The sequence below is a fragment of the Parasteatoda tepidariorum genome, chromosome 9, assembly GCF_982258835.1.
Source record: "Parasteatoda tepidariorum strain Cologne lab strain chromosome 9, Ptep-v5.0, whole genome shotgun sequence".
Classification (NCBI taxonomy): Eukaryota; Metazoa; Arthropoda; class Arachnida; order Araneae; family Theridiidae; genus Parasteatoda; species Parasteatoda tepidariorum.
In genome coordinates this window covers 41774220-41792342 of record NC_141763.1, presented here as the reverse complement: position 1 = coordinate 41792342, position 18123 = coordinate 41774220, and the positions used below count along the sequence as shown (strand labels likewise).

The window sequence follows — 18123 nt, the reverse complement described above, 5'->3', positions numbered from 1 at the left end:
AGTTTTGATGTGCTACTTACATTTGTGTTTTTGTATTGTTCTTTCGAAACATGAAGAGACACCTAAATTGTTACTATTGCAAATCACTTGCAAAGTGTGTTTATAAAAGGTGTGCAAGAGCAACTATATGAATATTTGATGCCCAAAAATATTTATTGAAGAAAGATAATTATCTGTAACACTGCTTTTGGCCTGCAGAGTTGAGTGTTACTTCCATTTCTCTGTAACAGTAGTGGACTAAATACTGCTAACCGCTCAACCACTCAGCATGGTAGAAGCCGCCTGACTGTAGTTACTGTTTTCGCAAAGCTTCAACATCATCATTACTAACTGCTACATCTGACCAGTTATGTCAATGTGTACATATTGTGCTCGTCTTCATTAAGCTTTGATAAAATGTAATCACGGGTTTTCGATACTTATCATTCTAAGGGAAACTTGATCATTAAGCATTAACCATCACAAATACTTCATTGCATACAGCAAAGGCATGTTCAGCTTGTACTAATGGCATAAGCTGTGTTAATATTCATCTAGACTTTTGTAATTTAGAAATTAGATTCCTTCATTTTTATCAACAATTGTTTTTCAATCAATCAAGCACTGTAAAGTTTATAGGTTGACTTGGCGTAATAGTGTTGAAACTAAAAATAGATTTCTGTGGGAAAAACATTAAAAATCCTTTAACTTTCCTATGCTACATAATTTTTTATTAAAAAACAATTACAATTCTCTAGTAAATTATATTTATTATTTAGAAATTATAATATATATTTATTTGTGGTTAATTTAATAAATGTCAATAAAAATGGTTCAGAAGTACATCGAATTGGAACTTTGTAAGAGAAAAAAAATTTTAAAAAATATATTGATCCAACTAAACCTACAAACTAAACTGGATCTTAAAATTTAAGGCTTTAAAATTGTACAAAATAAAGCATTTTTTCCATAGAAAAGTTTAATTTCCTATCATTAGTATTAGCTAAAAAATAACACTTTGCAGTCCTTGTACAATTGTCATAATGAATATTGGCAAGCACACAATGAATATCTATCTTGTTATAACTAAAACCTTTTTGTTAATAAAATACCATTATATCAAGAATTTTAATAAACCAGCTATAGAACAGATTTTATTAAATATATAAAATATTTATCAAAAATGTAAACAATTTGATAGATCGTTTCCATTTCTTTTGCTTTTTTCTAATACTGAATCAAGTGAATTTTGATAAGATGTAGCTAAAATGTAGGTGTTATAATTATTATAAACTGATTAATTACTAACTAAACTAACTACTAAAAATTACTAACTAAACTTAAGAATTCCAAGATGTAAGAGAATAATTTTTTTTAAGCGTTCGAATTGTGCTATAGTGTGTAGAGTATTAAGAAGCTTTAATGTTTTTATTATTGACATAGCTGCATTCTAATGAAGCTACTTCTTTTTTACCAATTCTTTATGCTTATGTAAATATTTGTTATTAAAAGACAGTATTTAAGAAGTTTTCATTTATGTGTCTCTTGACTTAAAAATTCTTGTAATTGTTTTTTTCAAAGCGCCAGTTAAAGTATTATTAAATTACTTTTTATGCAAAAACTAAGAAATGGAGATATTTATATTGTCACTGTTAGGAATTTTTAAAAATTGAAATTTTCTAAATTTCCAGAAATAAATAAAAAAAATGTGTGCATTTATAAAAGTTTTTTTTTATTTTTGCCCTCTTTATACAAAAGTCAACTACCATATATTTTAACAGATATAGATTAAATAATCAAATATCATTAAAAATGAGTATAATGTGTATCAATTGAAAAAAATAATGTTTTATGTTACCTTTAGAATGAAACAATATCTAATTTCCCCCCTCCTTTTTTTGCTTTGTTTTGGAGCATTTACTTAAATAAATATATAAGACACAGTTTTAGCAATTCAAAAAAAAAAAAGAAGAAAGAAACTGTTGAAATCTATAGTTATCTATAAACTACTTGTATTAATATTAATAACTTTAAAAAAAAAAGTTAAAAAAATATTTTCTTTGTATTTATGATGTTTATTTCTTATTGATAGACAATTTAATCTTCTTTTCCTTGATAAAATTTAGAATGTTATATCTTGTTCTCACAAGATAAAACAGTTTGGATTTTTACTTGCAAGGCTTGACTTGCATAAAAGCTGAATGTGCCTTTAACTGTAACTAAAAAACAAAGGTGAGATTAGCGTGGTGTTAAGTGAGTGATTCAGTTAGAGTTCATGCTTTTTTATGATTATACTTCGTTTTATATAATATATACCAAAGCCAAACTGAAACTAAAAGAAATTCTTTTTAATTTATACATTTTTACATCATATTAATTCCCTTTTTTTGGCAAACTAATATTTTCTTGATTATTTTGATATTAGTATTGAGAACTTTTTATGAATCATTAACCTACAACTCTAATAATTAATAAGTTTTAATTTAGAGCTAGTATTGTTATTTTATGTGATATATTGAATATTCTTTTATAATGTTCTCCCTAAATATCAATTTGTGCAAAAATCATTAGTTATGAAAATTATAATATTTAATTCTAATTTTTTTTTCATTTAGGAAGTATGTTTCTGACATTATTGATATTATTAGATACAAATTCTGAAATGATGTACTATAAAATAGTTAACCATGTTAATAACTGCGGTTAAATTCTGTAGTATTAAATTATAAGCAATAGCTATATTGCCCTGCGTTGTGAAAGTAAAATCATCTTTATTAAAAATGATGTGTTAATTTTTTTTCTTGGTATTGTTAGTTCACTGTTTCTAATTCTTTAAAAGCAATAACTGTTAATCTTTAAGTTACATTACTATAAATCAATATACATGTATGTATTTAACTTATTGATTTTTTTTTTTAAAAGTTATTAAGAAATGATGAAATTTGCAGTATAAAAAAAACACATTGTGATATGTTAAAATTGATACATTATTTATTTCATAGTATAACTTTTTATCTTCTGTATTATTTTAATATTTTTTTAACAGAATGTAGCAAGCTAAATGCTATTATGGCTGTATAAATTTTATTTTGCATTTATTATCCTAAAATCGTATTTAATATTTGATTTACTTTCTAATAATTGATATGAAAATTTTTAGAATACTTGGCAAATACAGATTAGTATATATTTTTTGTGAGATATTTTAAAAAATGCGTTTAATAACCCATTTTTTTCAGATGTTATGTTGAGGATGCCTAGGAAATTTGAGATTATTTATTGAATTGATATTATATATTTTATTGACTAGTGAAATCTTTTGTTATTGAATTTTTAAGTAACTATGCACAATTTTTAGATTTGAACCGATATCAGTTTTATGTAACAGTGTTTTTTAACTGAAGTGCTATTTTGAAGTTGCAATTTTTAAATCACAGTAATGTGTTTTTTTTTTTGTACACAAAATTTTTTTTTTAAAGTTATATTTATTTTTAATAAAAAATATAAGAATTGTAACTCTAATTAGTTAATTATATCTGAATATGTATATCTAAAACTATTTTAAAGAAAGAGTAGCTTTTTTTGTGAATTTTCACTAAGTTATGCATTAAAAAATGTGCTGGGCGTCTCTTATATTTCAAGACTTCACATTTATACAGTTTCTTAACCATTAAGAGCTAAGTATATTTGAAATTGACAACAAATTTTTGTTTGACTCCTTACTTGCATTGGTAAAATTTATACAAACTTTTTTTGATTTTGTTGAGTTTTACCTTAAAGTTGTAGCTAAAATTTATGATATATCCTAGCCAACAATTTGACCTAGGCCCCAGTTTGGCTCAATATGGGTCCTACATGAACATCCACCGTAGTACCAATATTGGGATGTCTAGATTTTTTAATATTGGTCCTATGTAGAGCCTATATTGGCTGAATAATAAATCTAAAATATCGGGTGAATCTGAAAGCTCTATATTGGGCTGATATTGGTTGTAAAGTGGCTGTAAAATATCGGGTGAATCGGACAATTCTATATAGGGCCAATAACGGCCCTTTCAACACTTTTTGAGCCAAGATTCGTGAATATTGGTCTAATTAGGGCCCAAGTTATTTTGCTGCTAGGGTTCTGTTGAGTCAGGTGTTGAGCTTTGAGAAACATTTGAATTTGATCTTTCTTGTTTCCATTTGATTAGTTTATAATTTATAACTTTGCATAATTTAACTTACTAATTATATGAAATTTGCCATTTACCTAAGGAAAAGTGTTGCTAAAAACAGTGTAGCTTGTTCCATGTGATTAGTTTATAATTTATAGCTTTGCATAATTAAACTAACTATTTATATGAAATTTACCATTTACTTAAGGAGTGATGTAGCTTAAAAAAATTATGCTTTATCTGTATTTGCTTAGTATGCTGGCTTGTTTGTTTTCTCTTTGTTTATAATAATTGGTGCATTTTACTGATTGATCAAAACAATTTAAATTTTGCACAATATATTTGTTTTTGTAAGATTTATATTTTTGTACAATATTTGTTAAGTCGCACACTCTGTGAGTTTATTTACGATTATAATATAATTCCTCAAAGTAGTGATTCTCCAGTATTATTATTGTAGGAATTTTGTCTTGTGTAGTTTTATGTTGTCATTTGTGTTAATTTATGAGACGAAAAAAGTTTGTGTAAAATGTTATGCTCTAATTGATATGCAGTTATTTCTATTATTATTAAAGCAGAAATATATATATTTTAAAATAGTTATACATTGAATTATGCTTGCATATGTATATTTATTATTTTGTGACCTGTTATACTTGTATGTATATCAATTATGAAATTATTGGCTCAATCAAAAAAATTCTAGGGATAATTATTTTATTATTTTTAATAGTTAATATAAAAATTCTAAATTATTAAGAGTTACCTACGTATATATCATAAGCTCAAAAATTAACAGCAGATATTTTTTTTTCTTTTAAAGTTAATTATTGATTTTTAACTCTTTTTTTTTTTTTATCATTGAGGAATAGTATCAAGCTTTTCATAAAATGAGAGGGTATTGTTTTTATTGGATATCGTGTCTTTTATCCGTGTTAAGCTTTTGAAATATGAAAAAATTATTGAATTTGAATTGTGGATTTGTGATTGCACAAATTACTAGCTCCACAATTTTATAATAAACCCTTTCGTCTGTTTCTTTTTTCCTTCTTTCTTAATTTGACAATGATCCCTTGCTTAACAACATTTTTGCATTTAAAAGACAAAACTCAAATACATTAAATTTGATACTTACATAAACTTCTATAATTATTAATCTTTATACAATTATTTACACTTATTTTAGTTGAAAAAAGTTATAAAATATTACTAGTTTTCTTTTTTAATGTTCAGGCATGAGATTTTTATTCTTCCTGGATCCATTTCCATGATTTCCTGCTTTATTATTCATTCGTGTCTCTCTCTAATCATTCTTTTATAAAAATTAATCAAAATCAATTCTAAAACCATAGATTGGTGAAGATTGAATTCAGGTGTTGTCAATTTGAATTTTTCAATAAGGCTTTTAAGTAGAATTCATCAACTAATAAAATTTGTAAATTCATATTTTTTGTCAATTAAACTTGGGCTTCTATGGTCTTAAGTCATTAATATTAATAGCAATAGTTATATGTCGGTAACATTTTATTTAATCTCGTTATACCTAATTTAATCGAAACCTTGTGTTATTAACATTCCATTGTTCCACAATAATTCAAACGTTTCCAAACGCTTACTGACCTCTTAATCCATTACTGATAAGTTTATCCTTCTATTAAATGTTTTAAAAAAATCGTTTAAATCCCTATAAATGTAATACTTATTGTAAAATTTTATGTATCTCATGAAGCAGCACATAAACAAAAATGTAATAAATTTGCTCAACATAATCAACCATATTGTTAATTTTTTCTTTTTAAATCATTTCATGTCCTTTTCCTCTTTTTATTTTTAAATGCAATCTCATGCCTAATATATTACAACAGAAAATATTTTTCAAATTATTATTGTTAGCATGAGAAAAAGTTTCATTTATTACATAAAAGCATCATTGCCTGTTGGTACACATACATGTTAATTTATCCACAAATTTATTACTGGTCTTCTTGCTGAGATGCATCATTATACTATAATTAGTTTGACTTATCTTGCAGTGGTAACTACACACCATTTTTAAAGCTGTTATGAATTATGTTATAAACTTTTATTACACTCAGTAAGTCTGCAGCAACTGTTATTTATAAATCCAGCTGTAGTAAAAACTAAATTTCCGAAATATTTCTTTGTATCTTTAGAGTATCTGTTATTGTATAATGTTATGAAAGATTTGTTCTAATATATAAATATATATGTATTTATTTTACTTTTTTTTTTTCACTTTCGTTTAATGCTTTATTAAAATGCAAAGGTGTCTTTTTATATTCCAGCTGGCCTGAGAAAAGTTGTGTAGTCGTGTATGCATTATGTATATGAAATTTGTGATGTGTGACTTACACATCAGATTGGTTTTTTAATAAATGCTCTATTGAAAATATATTTGTCTTTTATTTCAAAATTTATTTACATTTTCAAACATTAGAGACTGTGATATTTTTTTAACCTTTTTTTTTTTTACATATAATTGTAGATAAGAAATAATCAGAAGGAAAATAAATAAATTAAAATTTGCCTAGGATTGTTTTTACTACACTAATGCATATTGCGTATTCGCCTAGCATTCTTTATGTTAGAAATGTACAAGCTTTGATAATTCAATAAATTGTTTTGTATATTTCCCTCAGGGGGTTTATCTTCTTTAGATAAACACGGGATTTCACGACCCCGAGGTACCCCAGTGACTTGATGAAGAAAAGATCTATTAACAAAAATTTAATAAAACAACTCCAATTTTATTTTTATCAAGAAATGCATTAATATTTTAATCCCTTAACAGTGACATATATTTCAGAAAAATGGAAAAAAAATTTCACTGTTTAATTTTGTTCTTTATTATAAAATGGTTTTCAATTACAAAAATAAAATTTTAAATGCAATAACTACTGTATTTATAAATTTTACAAACTTATAAAAAAGTAATGAAATATACACACATCTTATTCAATTAGAGCAAATTAAACAAAATCTTGAAGTTAAATACGACTTTTATAATATAATATAATGCAGAAACATTATGTTTTTCAATACATACATTTTACAAATCTTTTACAGTATGGTATATCCCAAAACCCCCACTCAAATTTCCCTCATTAGACTGTAATCAGTGAAAAACTAGGACCATTAATGCCATCTATTAGGAAAATAATGAATTAAGTATCCTAAAGTAGAAATTCAGCGCGGGCTTTACAAAATAGCCTGAATAGCTCCTGCCTGAAGTTAGGCATCACAAATACTTCACGTAGTAGTTGCCTGAACTGAACTGGATCTTTCAAATTTTATTTTTTACGTTTGACAAACTTTCTGTGACTCTAACCACTTCGGGACAATAAAGATAAATGATAGTTTTATGTTCATTATTAATCTTTTTTAAATATATATATAAATAATTTAAATACATATATATTTAAAATATATAAACCTTTTCCTTGGGGGGGGGGGTTATCTCATTTTTATATTTATATCAAATAAAGATAATATTAGAATGAAATTAATGCATAAATAATAATGGTATAAATTCGATCGTAAAATTTTAAAAGCGAATTCAATGTAAAATATAAAGCTGGGAATTAGAATTAAGATAATATTTATTAAAATAAATTCTTTACCCGTATATTTTGGGTACTGGCTCTGAAAATTCTGCATCAGACCTATTCTTCAATTTATAAAATTCTTTCCCTCAATTTTTGTTGAAATCGGGTGCTTGACCGTGATTTTCATGAGATTTTTTTATAAATCCATTTTTCATTATCAATTTTGCCTTACAATTGCTATCTTCACATCTCCAATAAATTGTTTCGCTCTTATATTCTCTATATATATTATAAAGATAATTTTTATAAACCAAAAGATTACCATTTCTGGAAGATTTTATGTACTTCAGACATTTTTGAAAATGGGTCAATAACGGTGATGAAAATAAGTATATATAAACGAGAGCATAATTGAACGATGGTAAGGGAAAACATAAGAAATCTAGACACATAATAAATATTTTAAATAATGCAAAAAATAATTATTTAGAAACTAATTTTTTTTTTAAAACATGTAAGTGACAGGTTTCAATATTTTCCAAATTCACAGAAATTTTATATATCTACAACATGAAAGTTTCCGATACTTTCGGGTTTTGTCTTCTATCTTATCAATTTTGTTTGAACGATCACATAAGAAATACATTCGTGTAAGTAGAAAAAATTGAATAAGTGACTTAGTTATGCTCTCACTATGTGATGGGCACCCAACCAAATGCAATGTCATTCAATCAATGTTACCAATAATATCACTTAACGAGTTTACATTGATATTGTTATCAGTGACAGTTTTCAAAGTTGCTTCCTCTAACAGTGAAATGAGGTGATATAGGCTTTCTGAAGGACTCAATAAGCCTCCTCTATTTTTTTGCATTAATCAGCAATTCGTGCCTCTCATTGGATTTGGCAGTAACAAAAGATTTTAAGCAGGAATTGCAGCTCGAGAATTTTGCTGCACGACGAGCAATATAACCTGAAAAATAACCAATGATAACATCATTGGAATTAATGGTATTGTAAGTGTGATCACTTACATATTTTAAGAATGATAGCTCTTCTACCAAGTCAAGACTATTTTCGATTATTTCATCTAGTTTTGAAAATAGTACCATTTTTCTGTCACTATCAGTGTTGCTGATGTTACAGTCCAAAAGCATATTTAGCATATCTGATCCAGATACATTACTCTTTTGGTGGTTTAATGAGGGAGTAGGTCCCAATAAGGCGGTAGACTTGAAGAAATACTGTAGAATTTGGATGGTCATTACTTCTGCAAGCATTTCTCATAATGCTGCAGCATCTCTGAAAAAAAATTAACATAAATTAAAAAAATACACCCTAAGATGTACTATGGCCACATATTATCTGTAATATGAAAGATGAAGAAAATACTTCAAAAAGAATCTTGATTTAGTCTTGTAGTCATTAGATATTTTACAAGAAATACTTTTATCATTTATGCAAGAATTTTCATCATTGCTCATTAAATCTGAAGTGTTTACATCTTGAGCTCTAGTTTCGATACGTAAACTTTCAAGATCATGCTCACGGTCAGCAAACATTTTGGTGACTATTTCAGATGCAATTCGATCTTCAGAAATCCTACTTAATAAACTTTTACTAAATTCTTCATCATACGTTTCAGACTTAGTTTCTTATTCTTTTTAAATCATTCACCTTAGCATCGTCCGTTACAGTGAGACCCAATTCTGATGCCAATAGTAACTAAAATTACTTTCTTTTTTGAAAACGAAACGAAAAAAAATACTTCATACTTATACATATAATTCTTAATACGTTATGTAATACTTCAAGCGAAATAATGAATTAGAATCTGAATCCTCTTCTGAATTTGTGGAGAAGGCTGTCTTCGAATATGAAGATAAGGTATTCTTTCAAGAAAATAAAAATAATGTATTAACTAAGAACTTTACATGAACGATTCACATAATAATACAAATAATGGATTCAAGTTTTCATCTAAAAATGGGGCCTGTACTTCTTTTTGAAGTACGTACGTCTTTCAATCTTTGTTTACAACTGTCTTCTTACTCATTTTTTTGTCATGCGCTCAGGAGGTATGTCTAAAGGATTAGCTTACAGGGACTGGCACCACACACATATATATATATAAAGACAAAAATTTTCAAAAAAATTAACCTTTCTCTATTCCCCTATATGGTAGAGAATTGAAATTCGAGGCTCTTAAGTGTGTTCGAGAGTTCATTGCATCAACAAATGCATTGATTCATCTAACAAAGTTAACACAGCCACTACTTTCTTTTAGTTCTGGCGCTTTGCCACTATAAACCTGCAATACTACTAAAGTAGAAGCACTAAAAAACTAGAAATTTTAAAATCGTTCATGAAATATCTCTTGATATAAATTATTTCATAAGGAAAGTATTTGTACTTGAGAAAGAAAAATTATTACTTTAAAAAATTACCTGCAATGCGATGGCAATATTCATTTTTTGGGTAAAACTTTAGCCTAATGTGATCAGGTGTTAGTTCTGGGCATAGTTTTAAATCGAACCGTGTAGACCCATCACATTCCTCAATGGCATCAAAAAATTTTATGTCTACCTTGCCATCAGGTGTCTATCAGGAAAAATTCAAAACAATGTAAAGTCTTCTACACATTGAAATGTAAAATAAAACTAAACAGATAAAACTTGCAAATGTCACTTGATTGCTAACAATAGCATTCCTCAAGTTCTTTATAAGATGTGGAAAATCTGGATAAACTACAGCAGTCTAGTTGGATCAAAAATATGTCCGCAGCTAACACTGTCCAGTGAAGTACCAAATTTTTCAAACATGCTGCGGTTCCAAGTAGCACCATCACCACAGCATCAACGAAAAAACCATTCTTTTCCATCAATATTACACCTTCTATAATTAGATGGTGCAAAATTGTACCTTAAGTACAGTTTTTAATAGACATATATCTAATAGAATTTCCATTGCCTACAAATAACTCCCCAGTAGAAAATGCTCAGCGTTTTATATTCTAATTGTAGAGAGCATACGTAGTATTTTATAAAATTAATATTTTAGCTTCAAATAATGAGGAAGAGTGATATTTAAATATCTTTGTACTAAAAATTATTACATAGATGTTATTGCAACAGAGAGAGTGAATAAAAATGTTTTTAATGAAAATTTGTAATTCTAAAAAAATATATTTACCTGATACAGCATTTTTTGATAGGAAACAAGCAATTGTTTACACCCACTTTTCTCTGAAGGGTTGGAACATGAGGACCAAAGCATGGTCACCCTTCTGTGATGTTTGCGAGGAAGGCATATAATCACCTAAGTCTGTAAAACCATGGATTTCTTGTCAAGGACAAGTGCAAGGCTGGCATTTCATCAATAAGAAGATCCTATAAGCATTGAATAAAATTACTGCTTTATGAAATTCCTGCAAAAGCACTAATAAAAAATTCAGTTGCGCCTTCTGTTTGCCATACTCATGACTTTAGATTTCCCCCCCAGGCATTTGAATATAGAAGATTGAAATCCATAGCAGTCCTTTACATTCAGTAAATACCTGTATAAAGTTGCAGGTGATGAGAGCTTTAAAAGTTGGTGATTTCTTAAGTGATTATACGCTTTAGTGCTCTTAATTTTGAGTAAGAGGCACTCATAAATCAACTGGATCGCATGCCAGAAGACGGACATTTTACTGCTCCTAAACAGGCTAAAATATCTTCCCTTTGTCCCCCAGGATGATTCTCCAGAACTTAATGAAGAGAATCCTTTGGCGACAGAGCACATTGCTTTCGAGAAGCAACAATACTTAGAAGCCTTTCTGTCTACGAAGTGAGAAAATTTTAAATTTGTAGGAAGAAATACTTTTAACAAGTTATGTATTTTTTACCATAAATTTAAACAAAATTTTATAAAAAAAAAAAACTTTTTTTTTAATCTTATATTTTTCCTTTGAGCATATGCAAGCAATTGGCGCTTCTTGGCCAGGCGCAAATTACTCATAAGGTTTCATGTAACTATCTTTTTCTTTTGAATGGTAAGGTCAGTTCTTCATTCAGTGGCCTTTCGAACCCACCAGGCGTGCTATTCTGGCACAGGCTTTTGTTAGTACAGTTATATCGAGTTCCACATGGCCGTTTCGATATTTTCTTCTATAAAGTGATCCAGCATCCATAAATAATTTTCAAACGATTGTCACTGCACCGGTAACTGCTGGGTATTAATAAATAATGAAAAGACAACTGATAAAAAATTTAAAAAAAGGAATTATGGTCGAACAAAACAATATAGGTTAACATTTTAGGTTGCGCTGCAATTTTCAACCCAGACATTTTACAAAAAAAAGACATACCTCTTATTCTCCATCGAAGTTATCTCTCACCTATAAAAATCAATCCACCAGTCTAAATGAAGGAGCCCAATTTTGGCACTAAATTTTTTTTTTTTTTACTGAAGATTTTTTAGAACTCTTTAGCACAGCATCTTAATATTAGTACAAGTGGCACAGCATCTTAATATTGGTACAAGTGGGTAACTGGAGCGGGAGACTGAACTCTCAAAAAAATCTTGTAAAAGAACACGGATACGATCTGTGGGTGTTTTTATGAATAAAATTCATACTCTACATCTTACTGAAATGAGCTTTTAACAATTAAGTATGTAGAACATTTTTTTTAAAATTATCTGTACAACAGCATTAAAATCACTTAAAAATCACTTTTTTATAAACTAAAAACTTGATTAAAGAAATAAAATTCAAATATTTTTGAAAAAGCTCATTTCAGTATAAACTACTATATATGAGGTATATGTAACCAAAAAATGAAAACAAATTATGCATTAGTTACCTAGAAAAGGTACATCGAGCTTAAAAATATATAGTTATGAGATAAATGCATTCAAAGTGTAAAAATACAACTACCATAAATATTTTACACTAATTTTTTTATTTTTGTAGTGTCAATATCCTATTTTTAGATTAATAACTATTTTTTAAAATTTTATGCTGTTATTTATAAATAAAATATATTCTTTGTTATTGTTATCGGTCCTATTTTCAAAGATTACTCATAAAACTGTGAGCATTTCAAAATTCGTTTTGTTAGCTACTAAAAAATTATGAACACATTTAAAGAATATATATTTTTCTGCTTATAAGATATGTATATATGAAGCATTGAAATAAAAAAGTATTAATTAGCTAAAAAAAGATTGCTATAAAATTTCAAAATACAATTATCTACCAACATCATTTCTAAAATGTCAAGTTATGATCCTGATGCCTAACATCTTTCAAGAAGCACAAATTCAATGCAATCCTACACCATAAGCACTTTTTTTACATTTTAAATTCTTTTCTTCGTCAAACATTCTTTTTAACCTCTTTTCTTTCCTTTTTTCTTTTGTTTGAAGGGAAAATGCATACCTTGAGCGCACAAGTCTCTCCTTGTCCAGCATCTGCAAACTATGAGAAGCATTAATGCCAGGCGGGATCATTAGATGCTCTAAAATTCGAGCCCGCACAATATGGCCGGCATTGAAGCATGAAATTGCATCATAAACTCCCAGGGATAAAGCATCCCTCTGGACAAAGACGGCTTTCGGAATGCGTGACCAAATCACATTGTTCACGCTTTCATTCGGATTTTGTGAACGTCCATAGAGACATTTTTTTAAAAGATCGGGATGTGACAGATCTCTGAAAATTGAGAACACAGAGGATTTATGAAAATATTGTTCACCATTTGCAAGTGCTTTCTTGTATTTACACCAAGATTCAGCACCACTAGGACAGAATCCGTGTTGGGGATTTTAATCCGTAGAAATTTTATGCAGAAATATAGCCCACACGGCTTGACGCATTTGTTTTAAATTGTTCACATTTCTACGTATCGCTAAGCCATAACAGTTTTGTAACTTATCGATTTCAGAATCTGTCAGACGATTACGTCCACTCAGAGGTTTACCATCCAATAACTTCTTACCTTTCATTTTTTCTTTCAATTTGCGCAGCCGAGCACCCATCCTCTTCTGGATATGACCGATGCACTCAAGTTTTTCGACAGGATTTTTTCTCCATATATATTTGCTTTCGTAACAGTACTAAACGCTTTAGAATCACCATCACCTAATTATTTTAGGTAACGTAAACCAAAGTTTGATTCGGATCTTTGGAAAATTTTTAAAGCTCCCTCAACTTCCATCATTCCACTGGCTCCTTTAAAATTCTGAGTGCACCCTCCAGAATGCCTTTTTTTTTATTTTTACAACAACAGTACTTCGACAAAATTTCCACATCTAACACTTTTCCTGTGTCGACACTTGTGGCGGTAACAACACCATTTAGTGAAGAGAATCCTCGCTTTTGCCATGATCCATCAAGAGCGACAGCAATATCATTAGCATTGCATACCGTGCTAGCTACTGCAGCAGCTTGTGACATTGTAAACATACACACTTCTTTTGCAGCCTCTAGCAGAATCTTGTTGTGGGGTGCAAACCTAGTTGGAGGGCTCGGTAAATGCATAAGGGCACAGAAAATTCGTCCAGCTTCTGCACCTTTCCCAATGGATCTAAGAGCATGGACAAATCTTGTGTTAACATCATATTTCTGAGATGCTTCATTCTTTTGTGATGTATTAAATGTAATATTTGTATTACAATTTTCACACATTAGTATTAAAGTTAATGCCAGTCCAGCATTCTGTTTCCGAAAGTCCAGTTTCAAGCCATGATCACGATTTTTGCATCTTGTCTGATGAAACACATTTGAAAGGATATCATAATCTATTAATATATTAAAAGATCCAGATGAAGGTATATTAGAATAACTCTCCTCTAAATTAGGGATTTTTTCACCACGAGCACATTTTTCTTCTTTATATACTGTTATGTTGGGTTGGTGCTATTATAAAAAATAAAAAACAACTAATGATAATAAAATTAAAGAGAGAGAATGGCCGAACAAATCTATATGGTTTTTAAAAATTTATGATGACTCATGATTTTTCGTTATAGTGGCAGACATGAAGTGCCGCAATAAGAACCCTGTTCCAAAAAAAATGAGCGGTATTTATATCGTTAGGTTGAAAATTGAAGTTAAACTTCCTAAAATGCAGCAGAATCGTGGCTAAGAGAGAACCGAAGTGAATTGATGAACCGCTTAAATAAAATCACAATTATAAACTAACTGTGACCATATCGGACCATCTCCCATGTGCTCACATCAAAGGCTGCTGAAGGTCAAAGCCGTGAAGGTCGACAGACAGTAAGGTGTCAGAGAAGAGGGGTCAGGGGCCGGCCTAATTTTTAGGTCACAATTTTATTAGAAAATTGTGATTAAGTGACACAATGTCACATATACTTTCTAATTTTGAATTTCTGAATCATTTACATCTACAACACTGTCTACCACGAAAATAATGGCCCCTTCTTTTTTTAAATACCTTGCCTGAAGATCTTCCCATATTTTTAATAAATAATTTTACTGATAAAAATATAAAATAAAATAAAAATTAATAATATAATGAACAGAAATAACAGAAATCAATGATTTGTTCGACTCAGAAAAACGTGATTTTTTTCGTCGAATTATTTCAATAAATAAACAACTGGCTTGCGGTTTCAGTTATTTAGAGCCTATTTAGAATTAAAAATGTAATAATAATAGGCTTGGAAATAGCACAGTCTGAAAATATTCAAAGAGTATTTACACTGCCGCTTTGTTTACATAGTTACCTATCAAAAGTGGGCTTGGCATTGAAAGTTTCGGTTTGTGTACATTTTTTAAAATCATTTCATATACACTTTAAATTAGTTTTCAAAGATAAGTAATACATCATTAGAAAGCTAAGAATTTAGGCTATTATATTTCATCAAAATCTCAAAATTGATTTTTTTTTTAACATTTTAGGGTACCGAACCCTACCCTTAGGGTTAAACCCTTACCTCAATTGAGGAGGGAGGTGAAAAAAAAATGCCCCACGCGGGGAGACCGTAACCTAAAAGTCAACTGAATTCGAATGCTCCGATCGTCTTTCGCGCTCTCACTTTTATACAAAAGCTTAAGGACATCTTATTTTTCCTAATTTTTGGCTCCCAAGCGGCCCCTACGGTAGTCGTCCCCGCCGGTTCCACAGAATGCCCCGAATCCTGTGACATAGTGTCTCGCACCCACTTTCCCTTTCTATGAGCTCTGAAAAGAACTGGAGTGAAATAATGTGCTCAGGATTGTTGAAGCTCCACAGCCGGGTTACCTAACCGTTTGGTGGTCTGGCTCCCGCAACTCTTAGGCTGTCCTACGGCAGGGATCTCCAATTGTAATTCACTTTCCGGCGAAGGCTCCATGAGCTGCGCGAAAGTCAATATTCTCCTCCGTCAAGACCGGTTCCTCAGAAAGGACGTCTGCTATCCTCTAAGGACGAGTCGAATCTCTCGATTCAAAGTTATTCAAAAATAATCACCCTGATTATTAGTAAGGTATTCAGCCATTGCTAGATCTCTGAAAAGTGATATAGTAAGTCCTAGTATTGATTGGTAAGACTTCCAGTTAGTAATAGATTCAAAGTTATTAAACTAGTTGAACCCTTATGCCTGCTAGTACCAGACCCACGCTTTACCTATATCTACAGTGGTGACCAAAAGTGTGGACATTTTTTTTAAGTTTCATGTTTTTCAACTTTGTGTGCTTGTAGAAAAGAAACTTATCATAGAAAAGAATTGGTGTGCCTAAATTATCCAGAGCAATTGTAACAATTATGATGCTGTCCATCTCTGGAATCAGTTCCAACGGAATCTTGCCCTGTAAGAAATTAAAAACTTTAAAACGTTGAATGGCTCTCTCCTCGTGTACACGAGCACTTGATTAGCTCAAGGCTTCATCCTTGCTCAGTTTGCCCCTTTTTTTGAAAAAGGCTGGTCTTTACAAACCAATTCCATTTTCTCTACACTCCTTCTCTATACGAAATCCCTTGTCTGTCATTATATCATCATGGTACGAGTATAGTATTTCCAAAATTCTACTTTGCATAAAAATAGCTTTGTCTGAGGCACATCCACCATAGCCTTTACTGTGAAAAGTAAGCAACTCAGCTGGAGCAACACACGCTAAAAATTTTAAGGTTTGCTTACCCTTATAATGAGAATACATGTTAATTTTACATGTTAAGCATTTACTTTTTTCGGTCGCTACCTTTGTGCACTCAATAATTATCCTAACTTTTAAGTTGAAGAGAAAACATTTTGGCATATTATGCCCAATTTCTTCCCTACTACTCCATGGAATACATGGTTCAAGTAGCTGTGCCAAATTTTGTACGATTTCTAAAAATATTGTTTTACATGTAGTACCTGTAACATTGAAAAATATGCTTAATACAACAAATTCTATATTGAGATACAATCTTAAGAAGGAGAGTATGAGTTGTTCTCTGGCACTTAGTAGTTTCCTCTTAGATACTGTAGGCACATGTTTATCAATAAAAACATCGAACAGCTCCAAAGTTGGAATACCAGTTAAGGTTTTTAATTCACTTGCACTTAAATTAGATAGGTTGAGCCTGGCTGATATAAGATCTGCCGTTGTTACTTGCACACCAAAATTTGAAGTTGATGGTACATACATTTCGCTACCAGTTGTACTTGGAATGTTGGTTACCGGACTAGTAATTGAAGCGTTATTATTCAAGGACTGTGTAAGGGTGAGTAAGGCTTCAGCTGCAGCTAATTCTGTCTCATGGCAGCCAGCTTGCAAATCTAGGGAGGGAAAATCTTCTACATTTGTCATGCTTCTCTTCCTAAAAAAGAAAAAAAATATTTTTACCATTTAACAATGCAAATTAAAATCCATAAATGTTTCTAAGATCAGAACAAACAAATCTAGGTTTAAACTCTTTAACGAGTTTACATTGAGATTGTTATCAGTGTCAGTTTTCAAAGTTGCTTCCTCTAACAGTGAAATGAGGTGATATAGGCTTTCTGAAGTACTCAATAAGCCTCCTCTATTTTCTGCATTAATCATCAATTCGCGCCCCTCATTTGATTTGGCAGTAACAAGAGAGCAGGAAGTGCAGCTCAAGAATTTTGCTACACGACGAGCAACATAACCTGAAAAATAACCAATGATAACATCATTGGAATTAATGGTATTGTAAGTGTGATCACTTACATTTTCTAAGAATGATGCACTTAAACCAAGTCAAGACTTTTTTCGATTATTTCATCCAGCTTTGAAAATAGTGCCATTTTTCTGTCACTATTGCTGATGTTACAGTCCAAAAGCATATTTAGCATATCTGATCCAGATACATTACTCTTTTGGTGGTTTAATGAGGGAGTAGGTCCCAATAAGGCGGTAGACTTGAAGAAATACTGCAGAATTTGGATGGTTATTACTTCTGCAAGCATTTCTCATACTGCTGAAGCAT

At 30.0% G+C, this 18123-nt stretch overlaps 1 protein-coding gene across 1 annotated transcript; it reads right to left on the bottom strand.

The window, feature by feature from the left end:
- Positions 1–16040: 16040 nt before the first annotated feature.
- On the bottom strand, positions 16041–17838 carry LOC147804016 (uncharacterized). The gene has a single exon (XM_087151660.1). The coding sequence runs from the start codon at positions 17520–17522 to the stop codon at positions 16620–16622; it is 903 nt and encodes a 300-aa protein (XP_087007786.1). The 5' UTR covers positions 17523–17838; the 3' UTR covers positions 16041–16619.
- Positions 17839–18123: the final 285 nt, after the last annotated feature.

Excerpts from the sequence above, each read along its gene's own strand:
- LOC147804016 (XM_087151660.1), bottom strand. The coding sequence starts at position 17,522 with ATGGTAAAAATATTTTTTTTCTTTTTTAGGAAGAGAAGCATGACAAAT.